The 13,817-nt window shown below is 17.0% G+C and overlaps 3 protein-coding genes across 3 annotated transcripts; all 3 read right to left on the reverse strand.

Moving 5' to 3' along the window:
• Positions 1-5,884: 5,884 nt before the first annotated feature.
• Positions 5,885-6,937, reverse strand: RAD51 (DNA repair protein RAD51, putative; the record flags this gene model as incomplete). Its single annotated transcript, XM_028676470.1, has 1 exon — positions 5,885-6,937. The coding sequence occupies one exon, from the start codon at positions 6,935-6,937 to the stop codon at positions 5,885-5,887; it is 1,053 nt and encodes a 350-aa protein (XP_028532955.1).
• A 914-nt stretch (positions 6,938-7,851) lies between these two features.
• Positions 7,852-8,881, reverse strand: PRELSG_0904700 (prefoldin, putative; the record flags this gene model as incomplete). Its single annotated transcript, XM_028676471.1, has 5 exons — positions 7,852-7,881; positions 7,998-8,052; positions 8,195-8,302; positions 8,383-8,487; positions 8,718-8,881. The coding sequence occupies 5 exons, from the start codon at positions 8,879-8,881 to the stop codon at positions 7,852-7,854; spliced, it is 462 nt and encodes a 153-aa protein (XP_028532956.1).
• Positions 8,882-9,668: 787 nt separating this feature from the next.
• PRELSG_0904800 (conserved Plasmodium protein, unknown function) lies at positions 9,669-12,653 on the reverse strand (the record flags this gene model as incomplete). Its single annotated transcript, XM_028676472.1, has 1 exon — positions 9,669-12,653. One exon carries the CDS (start codon positions 12,651-12,653, stop codon positions 9,669-9,671), a length of 2,985 nt encoding a protein of 994 aa, XP_028532957.1.
• Positions 12,654-13,817: the final 1,164 nt, after the last annotated feature.

A 13,817-nucleotide genomic window follows, 5' to 3' on the forward strand; every position in this document is an offset into this window, starting at 1 on the left:
ATAATTTATTATAAAATAATTGTATGTTATATAAGCATATATAAATTCAATTATTTTACCATCTACAAATTATACATAATTACTGTTATATATTAATTCTTAATAAAAAAAAAATAAAAGACTTTTAATTATATAGCATATGAATACAAATTATTAAATATTAAACAGTTGCAAACATATAATTAAAGTAATATTCATATAAGATATTTACAAAGAATTTTTTTTTTCAAATTATTTTATTCACAATAATTAAAATATATATATAATATATATATATATATATTTAAATAAGATAAAAATAACATAAATAATTGTTATAAGGAAAAAAGTAAATGATTTAACACATAATTTTTCAGCATCTCATACTTCTCTATTTCGAAAAGGTACATAAATAATTTAATTGCAAAATTTTAAAAAAATAAGATAAAAAATTATAATAAAATAATAATATTAAACATATAGTATGATTACAATACATAATGATTTTAAAATTATGATTAATAAACTCATTACAACCATAAAATAAAGCATATGGCATAAACTAAATAATTTAATATTTAAAAATATAATAAGTAAAATATTTAAAATGAAGTATATCTTACTTTTTTTTTTTGTTATATATACATATGCATATAAATTTAAGATTTTACACGTACAAACAAATTATAACATATATATATATATAAGAAAAATATTTATGAAAAGTTACTATAAAGCCACATGAATAATTCAAAATAAATATAGCATAAAGAATAAAAATATACGAAATAGAAATAGATATAAATGTAAAAAACAGTTATATATATATAATAATAAAACACATTAAAATATATTAAACTTAAACTCATATATATACTATTTACTCTAAAACTGTAAAATATTTTACATTAGAAACCTATTTAAAATACATTGTATTTAACAAAAATAATAAGCAGAAAACAAATTATAACATAAAATATTTTCTTAAAAATAATATGAAAAAATATTTTAAGTTGTCCTTTATTTGTTAGTTTTTTTAATTTTTACTTTAATGTATAATTATACACAGATGTCTTATATATAAAAAAGTCATAAAAATTAATTAAATCTGAAATAAATTAAAAAAAAATAAATATAAAAAAAAAAAAAATTTAAATGTAATATATATTTAAAATTAAATAAAAGTAAAAATTCAATATATTTGCTTTTGCTATAAATAATAAAACTAAAAATTATATATTAAATAAGAGTATTTTTAGTGCATGAATATTGATGATAATGTATTTTTTTAAATAAATGTGTATTTATAAACTTAATTATAAAATTTGCAAATAAAAATATAAGTATATGAAATATATAAAAATAAGTATGTGTTCAAAAAAATTTACTCAATATGGTGTATTCTCTTATGACTTCTTGACAATATTTTGTTAAAATAAGAATATATAAATCTTTTAATATAAAAATTAAAAAAAAAATTATAGAAAACTTTATATAAATATGTAAAAAAATATAATACATAATTATATATATGTGTTTTTGCAAGAATATAATTATTTAAAATTATTTTTACTTGAATAAATTACTTAAAGAATGAAAATTTAATGCACATAAATATCACTTCTATTCAGTATATATATATATATATATATATATATATACAAATATAAAAAGACTATATAAATTAACTAAATAGATAAAAAAAAATGTACTTTGACATGCAGTAGTTTATAAATAAGCATTTACTTAAATTTAATCACCCACATATAAAAATATCTCATGTATTATAACAATAATGATCCTAACATGTACAGGTTCAATATATATCACTATCAATAAATATATAATATATAAAATATGTTGTATATATATATATAATAAAACTTAATAATAAAAAAAAAAAAATCATTCCTTTGATACATACAATAAAAAGTATCCTAGCATAAAAATAAAAAAAATCAGTACGAATATATTTCAAGTTTTGTTTTTGCTAATTTTTTTATGAAAATAAATAAAAACATATACATATAAATATATATATATGAATACATAACTGTTTTTGTTTTTTTATGAAAAAAAAAATTTATATATATATTATAATAAATTAATATTTTTATTTTTAAAGGAAATATATTAAGAATATTGTATAAGATAAAATATTTATATCACTTAAACATCTAATATATTCAGGCATAGTCTACATTGATAACATTTTGTGATGTGAAAAATTATAGTTTTAAATGTGCTATTTTTTATTATTTTTCATCCTTTTTTTTTTTTTTTTTTTTTTTTTTTATTAATTCTCTTTTAATTTTTTTAATTTTTTTTCTTCTGTTTCTATTACTTTCACTTTCGATTTTCTTTGCTTTTGATTTTTCTTTTTTATTTTGTTTTTTCTTTTTTATTTTGCTTTTTTTTTTTTTTTCAAATATTTTGTTCCATATAATATATGTAATTAAAAAAAAAAAATAATAAATATTGACAAGTTTATATATATATATATATATATATATAAATATATATATATATATATATATATATGAATATATAAATATATAAGTATATATTTATAAAAATGTATATTTTCTCGAGAGATTTTATATATTGTAAAATGTTCATCCCACAAAAAGAATATTTTTTTTTTTTTTAATTTATAGAATATTACATATATAAATGTTACATATAAAAAAAAAAAAAAAATGCATGTAAGTATATATAAATACTTTTACTCTTTATGCACGCTCTTTTTAAAGTACAATTTTTTTTTTTTTCATTAATGATAAAAAAAAAAGGGAAGTTAATATATTTAAAATTATGTATATATTTTTTGAAAATTTTCGTTAGTCAAAAAAAAAAAAAAAAAAAAAATAAAAAAAAAAAATAAAAAAAAAATATACAAGGCTTGAAAAAAATATTTTATAAATCAATTAAACAATATGAAAAACAAGTGCTTTTGTGAACAGATAAAAAACATATGCTTTTTAATGTAAAATTAGTTATGTAAATACAATAATAAAAAAATGGGATACAAAAGCATATATATATGATATTTTAATACATAATCATAAATTAATAGTTTTTGTATACATAATAAATAACTTCTTTTATTTTTGTATGCAAGTAAAGATAAAGCAAAAATAGTTTAACAATATGTATATTAGGACATAAAAAAAAAAAGATTTCTGTCAATAAAAAAGTAAGTATTAATATTTGAAAACTACATTTAAAAAAAATTCATAAAAAATAATATCGCTGTTAATTTTTTAATAAATATATTATTTAGATACATTTTTTATTTTTTTTATTTTACTATTATTTTTAGAAAATATAAAATATAATATTTTTTCTCTTTTTAATTTTCATTATTAATAGTCACTACTAATTTTATAACAATAAAAAATTTATATAAATATCTTCATCTAAATTTTATTTTTTATTTATATTATTTCAAAAAAGAGGTAAAATAGCACTTACTGTTAATATATATATATATTACTTTTTTTCATATTTTTATCATAAAAAATATTGCTTACACATAATTTTCCAGTATAAAGAAAAAAGATATATGCATATATATAAGAGAACATATAGAATATCAATACAAATAAATAAAAAAAAAAATATCGTTCTTCATAAACATACCCATTCGAATATTACAATAATCAAGCATTGATATAAATTAATGAAAATAATTTTTAATACTAAATTATGTATATTTTTTTTTTATAGTTTTTTTTTTTATAAGGAACTACGCACAAAGTACACAAAAAAACTATTTTTCCCTTTATGCATTATTTTTTTATTTTTGTATGAAAAACTATTTTTTAGATTATTTGTGTATTTTATCATGAAAAAGTTAAATTATAAAAAAAAAAAATTTTTTAAAATGAAGTAAAATGAATAATAGAATATTTAATGGACTAAAATTAAATAAAACGCAATTATTATCAAGTAAAAATAAATAAAAATTTCTTTATTAAATTTTACATAATATTATGCGTGCACAGCTATTTTTTTTTTTTTTAAATGAATTATTATTTTAAAACATACATTATTATAATGTATTATAATAATATTAAATATATATTTCGGTAATATTTCGAAAAAAACTAATAGTAAAAATGTTAAATATTTTAACTGTTTATAATTTCCATTTTATAATATCATTCATTATTTTTATTGTGTACATTTTATTACATAAATTAAATATATTAATGAAAGAACGAATATTGTATTATATTTATAAAATAATTGCTTTTAATTCATCATACATAAAATGAAATTTTTAAATTTTTTATAAATTTGCACAACAAATTATTTTAATTTTAAAATATATTACTGAAATCTTAATTTACACTTTAGAAAAAATGTATAGTATTTTTCAAAAAAAGCAAAGTAAATGCCTTGAAATTAATATAATTCTTTATAATTATGTAGAAAATGAATGCCTTTTAAGATGAATTATTTTTTTTTTTTTTTTTCTTCAAAGAATATTGTGGCATCCTAACTTATTAGACAGTTGAGAAAATTAATTTCTAAACATATATATATTTCATAAAATATAGATTTGTATTATTAATAAAGAATCAAATAAAATAAATTTAATATTACTAAAAATTAGAATATTTTTTGTCTACTATTCAAAGTAAACCTGGGGATATATTAGACTATTCTATTTTAGAAAAAAAAATATTTATATTATAGTAAATTACATTTATGAATAATTTTTTTTTTCTAATATAAATTAAGAATTAATTTGGATACAAATTTAAAGTACAGTATATCTTTTTTTAGTCACATGGATTAATTTTTGAATTTCAGGTCTTTCTTGTTATTACAATAATGATTTATAAAATTTTTTTAATATAGTAATTTTATTTTAATATGTATAAGAATATACATTAAAATATATAATAATATATTTATGTTATGTTAAAAATAAAAAATTTTACCTCTAATTATATAATAAATATTCATTTAATTAAAATTATATAATTAGTTTTAATACATATAGATAAAATAGCTGTTAACATATATAAGATTCATCGTTTAAATGAATAAAATAATTTTTTGTTATTTATACTGTATTAATATTCAATATATTAGTTTCTTTTTTTATAAAAGGAAGAAAAAACATAATTGTGAAATTCTAGAATAAATAGTAATACGAAACCATAACAGATATAAATGAGTTATTCATATACTTGTTTATATTTGAATAAATATGCAATTAATTTCATTAATCATTTCTTAAAATATTTTTTATGAATATTTTATAATAATTTTATTTAATTTATAATAATATGTTGCAATTTTTAGTTAATTATTATGAGAGTACAACAATATATTAGTGTATTAACAATAAAAAAAAATATTTAAATTTATATTTCTATTATTGTCTCATATTAAACTATTACCTTTATATATATTTCTATTTTGTATAAATGTGATTAGGTGCAGATAATATAGAATTTTACCGACTTATGGTATTATATATATCTACTAATTTATATTGCTTTTATAATTTTTTTATTACTACTTTTAAAAACAAAAAAAAAAATTTCCTTATTATTATAAAAATAATTAGCAAGCTAAGGTTAAAAAAAATTTTTTTTTTTTTATGTATATAATATAAACAAATCAGTATATTTTTTATATATATGCATTGCCTCTCTTTTTTAATTAAAAAAAAAAAAAAAAAATGATTCAAAATTATGCACAAAAATTTTACATAAAATTTATTTTATTATAATAAAATACATATACTTATTATGAACTACTCAAAAAAGATACGTTAAAAATAATTCAGAATATATATTTATATAATTATATAATAAATTAAAAGAAGAACAAATTTTACAAAAATATATAAAACAAAATTCTTTTTAAAAATTAAATTAGTTTTTTATTTTTCTTCGTAATCTGCAATTCCTCCCTCAGTTATGGCAAATACAGCTTCTCCTTCTGGTAACACAGGAGAATCATAAATTTTACAAATTCTACTTTCTCCTCTTCCTTTTCTTAAATATAAACGAGTTTGGCTAGCATGAGCTATTATATTTCCACCTATTGGTATTTTTTCATGTCCACCAAACATGCTCATAGCATCTACTTTTGCTACTACTTGATTAGTAATTATTACTGCTACCCCATAAATATCTGCAATTCTTTGTAATCCTCTTAAAAATCTACATAAATGGGATTGTCTGTTAGCTAGCTCTCCTCTACCTATGTATTCGGATCTATACAGAGCAGTTGCCGAATCCACTATTAATAGTGCAAACCTTGCATCAGCCATCATTGCACTTGCATCTATTAGTAATTCTGTTTGATGATCACAATTATATGCTTTTGCATATGCTATATTGTTTAAACAATCTGTTGGATGTAAACCATATCTTTTAGCTATAGCTACAATTCGTTCAGGTCGAAATGTTCCTTCTGTATCTATCCATAGGCATTTCCCTTCACCACCTGATTGTTCAATAGGCAATTGACATGTTATAGCTAATGTATGGCATAACTGACTTTTTCCTGTACGAAATTCTCCAAATAGCTCAGTAATTCCTCCTGTTTCTATTCCACCTTTTAATAAGGTATCTAACTGTTTTGATCCTGTTGTGAATTTTATTAAATTCTGTCTTGCATCATGATAATCAATTGCATTGCAAAATCCGGAATTACATAACTCTTTACATGCCTTTTTTAATTTTTCAGCTTTTTGTTCACTTATTCCTTTTATAGAGCATAACGTACGCATAGGTGCATAAGCTACGCATTCAACCGTTTGTAATCCTTCTTCTTTAAGTAATTCCAAATCTCTTTTTACAAATCCCTTTGCTAATAACTGTTCTATTTTTAATGGCCCAGTATATAAATGTTCTTCTTCAACCTCATCTGTAGAATTAATAGTTTGAACCTTTTGTGACTTATCTTCTTTTGTATTTGCAGGTTTCATTATTAGACATAACAAACAAGTATGAAATTAGATTAAAAAAAAAAATAACTTTTATAATTCTTATATTTTCCTACACAAAAAAATAAAGTAAAATAATTTAAAATTGCAAAGCTATAAAATGCATTTATTTATATTTTTTATTTTTATAAAATTAATTTTTTATCGCATTGGTTTTATTCTATATGTGATTCATAAAACTTGTGCCGTAATATATGATATTTAATAAAAATAAGATGTGTATTTTTAATTCATTTAAATATAAAGATAAAAAAATTAAAAAAAAAGAAAATTATATTTATAATAATATAATCAAAAAGATGAAATATTAAAAATGTTAAATAAAAAAATTAAAAAATATATAAAGAAAAAAAAAAGATATAATAAAAACAAATATATAAAAAACAAAAAAAAAAAAAATTCATTTTTTTCATGCACAGTAATATACAATTCATAAATCTTTTTTTTTTTTTTTAGAAGCGTGTATTCTTTTAATTTCATATTTTTTATTTAATTATTATGACTTGTTCATATAGTTTTAGTTAAAGATAGAGAAAAAAAATTTTTTTTTAATAATTTTCATCTTACATTAAAAAATAAAAAATAAAAAAGTAAGAATTGCTATCATATTAGTTCTTATAAGAATAGAACTGGTAAGAAAATATAATAAAAATACATAGAAATGAATATAAAATAACTCTGTTACCGTTATATCAAGACTTAGTGAATTTTTATGCATATATATACATAATTTTTAAAATCTTCGAAGTTCTAATTATTCATATCATGTTGGCTTAACCTTTTAAATATTTTTAAACTATATTTGTAAAAAATATATTTCTCGTTAAAAATGAAAAAAAAGTTAAATTTTCTGAAATAAAAGTAAATTTTAACAAAGAATACATTTTTTTTATAACTCAAGCCAAATTTGAGATAGCTCTCATCAACTGCAGAAAAAAAAAAGAAAAAAAAGTTTAATTTGTTATATGTATATATACACAATTCAAATATATTAATTAAAATAAAAAATAATATAATTAAATAAAATTTTTATATTAATTACAATTTGTATATGTGCCTTGATTTTGGATATTTGCTTGTTCCAATATGCCAATTTACTGTAAAAAAAAAAAAAATACCATAAAAAGAATATAATTATAAATTAAAAAAAAACATTGATTCCCTTTAAGAAATACTTAATATATATTTTATAAATTTTGTATGCTCCATTATATATACATTAACATTTTTTTTTTTTACTCTTCATAAAGATTTATTTTTTTTTTTAGGAATACTATGGCATCTTCAAGAGTCATTTCTAAATAAAATTCATATCCTATATGTATGAAAATTTTATTTTTATTTAAACTATTAAAAATAAAAAAAAAAATAATAATATATAAATAAATAAATAACAATTTAAATTTGTCTTTTTTTAGATTTGTTACATGTCAGCATATACATAACTATCACATCCTAACAATGTTAATGTTTCTATTTCTTTTTGATTTTTCGTATTAATAAATGTATTAAGATTTTCTATTAGAATTTCCCTGAAAAAATTACAAATTTTAATATTACGAAATATTATATTTTTAAATTACCAGTGTTCATAAAAATATAATATTTTTTATTTAACATTAATATATGAACATTAAAATACATTAGTCTAATTTTTATATAAAAAACAAAAATATTTTTAACTATGATTTTTTAAAATATAAATAAAAAAAAAATGTTACGAATTATTCCATATGTTAATTATTTATAATTTTATACATACATATCAAAAATATCCTGTAATAGTTCATCCCTTTTTTTTTGTCGTTCTTTAAGTTGTTGATGTAATACATCATCAATAAAGCGTTCGCTTTTCAAAATTAAATTTTTAAATCCTTCATTTTCTTCATTTATGGCAGCATTTCCTAATACTTCATACAGACTCATTTTTTTTGCATTTTACAATTTCAGCATAAAAAAGTTTAAAAAAAAGAAATATATATTATGAATTATAGTATTTTCAAAAATTTTTAAAATTATAATATTAAAATAATTATTATCATTGATATTCTTTTTTAGCTTCCTATTTTTTCCCTTTTTCTTTTTATGTTAATGAAATTCATTTCAAATTTCATAAAAACATCATTTTAAATCAGTAAAATACTCAAATTTAAATTATTCTCAAAAGTTGTAAAAATAATTAAAATTATTAATTTTATAAAAATATTAATAAATTTTAATTAATATAAAAAATGACATTTTATAAATGAATTTTTCACAACATATGACCAAATTTGGTTAATTTTTAAAGCCTCTTAAAAAAAAAAAAAAAAAAAAATGATAATAATAATAAAATAAAATGTAATAAAATTAAAAAAAAAAAAAAGAAATTAGAAAAATGAAAAATAATAATAGATAGAATAACATATAAGAAATAAGAATTATAGAATACTAAATCATAAATAGTATATTAAAATATAAAAAAAACCATAATATTTAAAAAAATAAATAAAAATAATACTTAAAAATTTAGGAAAAACCAAAAAACAAAAAAGTGAAATATGACAATTTGAAAAAATATGATAACAAATAAATAAAACTATTTAACTATAACATTTCTAATGAAAATATATATATATATATATATATATATATATTCTATGATAATAAAATGCTTCAATATCTTAATTTATGTCTGTTTTTATATATTTATGTGTTTTATGATCATGTATAGTTAATTAATTAACCATTCTAATATTACAGAAATGCATTTAATATAATTTTCGTTTTCTGTTTTAAAACTTTCTAATTTTTTCCTAATTATTAGAAGTTTTCTTTTATATGTTGAACAACTTTCTCTTATTTGAGAATAAGGAACTTTCAAATTTTCAAGTGAATTCAGATTTTTTACAGCTTTCTGAAATTTTAATAATTCTTGAAAACGATGTTTTTTCTCAAAATTTTGAATTTTTAGAATTCCATCAAATATAGAATATTCTTCATTTAGATTTTTCAAGTTTAATTGTTGTCGTTCTTCTTCTTTTAATAAATTATTATATATTTCTGTTATCTCCATTAAATGATTATTTAGTTGCTCCTTTTTATTTCTTGTTACTTTAAAATTTTTTTTTATTAAAGAAATTTCATGATGCATTTTAAAGGAGATATTAACACCACTTTCATAATTTTTTTGAAAAATTTCCTTCTTACTATCTAAATCATTTCTTTTATTTAAAGCTAATTTGATGCTAGCTAAAATAGTATTTTGTTGTTTTTTCATATTTTCTATAATTGCATTTTTCTGTTGTATTTGCTTTCTTAGTTGTATAATATCCTTGTTGTCTACATATTCTTTAATTATTCCCTGCAACTTTTTTTCTTCTATAATTTTACTTTCAAGAATAAGAATTTTATTTTCATAATCTAATAGGTCTTGTTGGCATTGCATTTTTTCTTTTTTCAATTCACCTATTTCAATTTTTAAGTTTTCCTTCTTTTTTTTGTCTCCTTCAGCCTTTACATTTAAATTTTCATTCCATTTTAAAATTTCATCTTCCATTTTTTTAATTTTATCTAAGGTTTCACTATTCTTATATGCAAATTTTTCTAATTGTAATCGGATAAAAATTATATTATTATTTAATTTTTTTATTATATTATGTATATTTTTTAAATTTTCTTGCAACTCACATTTTTTTTGATCAAAAATTACACATAAATCTTTGCTTTTTATTATTTCATCATTTATTTTAACATTTTCATTTTGTATTTTTACCATTTCCGATTGTTTCAGAAACCACTGTTTTTCTAGAAATCTACTTTCTTTTAAAATATGTGAAATTTGTTTATTTAATTTTTGTATTTTTATTTCTAAAGTCACAGGCTGTCCAAAGTCATCACTTTTTTTGTTTTTTTTATCAAATTCTTCGTTTAATCTATCTACTTCTACTTGTTTTTTTTCTATCAAATAATGATTTTTTTTTATTGTGTTGTCGTAATTTAATAAAATATTATTTTTTTCATTAAATTCATCTTCTAATTTGCTCATTTTTTTCTGCATATTTTCTATTTTAGTGCTTTCTAAAATTTGCTGAATTTTTATTCTAATAATTGCATTTTTGTAATTTTCTATTTCATTTTCCTTTTTATTTATATTTTCTTTAATAGAAGAAACTTCATTTTTTATCTTAGAAGCAAAATGGCTTACTTTAATTTCTTCAGTGTAAATATTTATAATTTTATCAATATTTTTACTAATATCACTTTTTATTATCTTTATTGAGTTCTCTTTATCCATTATTTCCTTATTTATATTTTTTATTTCGTCACATATAACCCCACAGCTTTTTTTTTCCTTATTTAATTCTATTTTTAACTTTTCATTATAACTTGAAATTTCACTTATATTTTTTTCTACAGCTTCTTTTTGTGTCTTTAATTTTTTTAAATCATTCTTTAATATATTATATTCCATATTAATTTTTTCTTTTTTTTCTTTTTCTGTTATATACTCTTGTTGTAATTTTTCATTATTTTTTTCTAAATCGTTAATATTTGATTTCAATTCATTTAATTTATTATTAATTTCATCAATGGCTTCGTCTCTTTTTTTCATTTGATTAATAGAATCATTTAATTTTTTAACAATATTCTTTTTTTCATTTTTTAAAAGTAATAATTCATGCTTTCCATCACTTATTAATTTTTCTAAATGATTACTTTCTGTTTCCTCATTTTTGCATAGATCTTTTTTTATATCGATGTTGTTTTTTATTTCATTAATTTGATGATTCAATTTGCTAATAATATTTTCCTTTTTGTCAATTTTGTATTCTTTTAATTTCATTTTCTTGTTTGATGAAAGCATATTTTCACTAATTTTAGAATTATCATTAATAAATTCATGATATTTTTTTAGGTTATTTTGTTCTAAAAGACTATTATTATATTTATTATATATTTCTGCATAATAATTTAATTCTTTTTTTAAATTCATTAATTCATCATTGTAACTTTTTTTTAATTCTGCATTTTCATTTAGATACATATTTTTCTTGCAGTATAAGTTTTGTAATGAATGTATTACTTCTTGTTCCTTTTTTTCTAAATTTTCAATTTCCCTATTTATTCTATATAGCTCTAATCCCCCTCTTTTTACAAGCTCTTCTAATTTAGATTTTTCATTTTTTTTATTTCTCAATTTTTCATCTAAAATTATATTTTTTTTCTTTAGTTGATCATATAAAATATCTTTTAGTTTTTCAAGTTTATCCACTGCTGTTTCATTTTTTATATTTTTTAAATTATAAATTTTGTTATTATTTTTTTTTGTATCTTCTCTTTTATTATTTTTTACATTTTTAGTAGAAACATTTATATAACTTGTACTTTTATAATCATTTTCTTTATAATTGATAAAATTATCATGTTTCTCTTCTACTTTAATGTATTCATTAGTAGTTTCATTATTAAAGATAGAATCACTTGTTATTTCATAATTCATATTTTCTACTTCTATTTTTCTTTCACTGAAAGTCGTACCTCTTTCTAGTTTGCACTCATTTAGATTATTTAGCTTTTCCTCAGGTTTATATATTTCATTTAAGTTATATGAAACTAATGTGTCACTTAATTTATCATCTTTATTAATATATTCTATTTCTTTTTTTTTTTTTTTTAATTTTTTTTCATTTTTAGGTATAGACTTTTTATTATTCATATTTGCCTTTTTTTCAATTGTCTATTAAAATAATAATATAAAAATAGATTATAGCAATATATGAAAAAAAAATATAAAGGAAATTTATAATTCATCATAAGAAAAATATTATTTATTTATTTTTTTTTTTTAATTAAAAAAATTAAAAAAAGTAATTTATATTTATAATATTAATTTAATTTCTTATAATATATTTTAAGTTAGATTTTATAATTTAGACAAAGAAAAAAAAAAAAAAATGAAAAATATTTATAGTAGAATAATTTAAAAAAATTTTTAGGTCCGAATAAAAAGGCAATTAAGGGGGAAAAAAAAAAAAGAAAAAAAAAATTGTCCTATTTTAAAATGTTATATATTAATTTTTAATAAAATTATTTTATTTTACCTATATATAAAGTTTTTTTTATAATGCTCTTTTTTCTATCTTATTTTTTACATGTAAATATAAATAGAAATATCATCTTTTTCTATTTTTATAATAACGTATCAATATATATATATACATTTTAAGAGAATACTATTAATTTTCAATGAATTTTTTAGTAAAAGAAAAAAAAAAAAGAAAAAAATTAAAAATATTTACTGTTAGATGCAAAGAATCATTCAAAAAAATTAATTTTTTTTCTTATAATTCAACTTTTTTGAATACTTGTTCTCTTCATATAAAGAATGTTTAGTTATTAAATAGCAATGAAATTAAAAGTATAAATATAAATAAGTTAATTTTGAATTTAATATAAATTAGAAAGCATTTTATAATAAAATAATTTTCCGTGACAAAGTTAATAAGAAGAATCAAAATTTCAAAGTTTGAAATATTCTGCATTTGGAACTAGAATTTTCAGGAAATTACACTTTAAAATAGAAATTTCATGATAAAAAACTTTTGAAAAATAAAAATGAAATAATAAAAAATTATATATTTCAATTGATTATGAATTTTTTTTTTTTTTTCAATATTCTAAATTAAGAAAAAAATAATTACAACTAAAAATAAATTTACTTGAAAAACATGTATATAATATATATACATATAAGCAGCCATAAATGAATTTTTTTTTTAAATGCAATCTTGTTTTTATAATTTAAAAAAAAAAAAATTTTAAATATCTATCATTTTTTTATATTCATATTTTGTTTTTAATAATATTAATATTTGTTTTT

Source organism: Plasmodium relictum (assembly GCF_900005765.1).
Source record: "Plasmodium relictum strain SGS1 genome assembly, chromosome: 9".
In the NCBI taxonomy this organism is placed as follows: domain Eukaryota; phylum Apicomplexa; class Aconoidasida; order Haemosporida; family Plasmodiidae; genus Plasmodium; species Plasmodium relictum.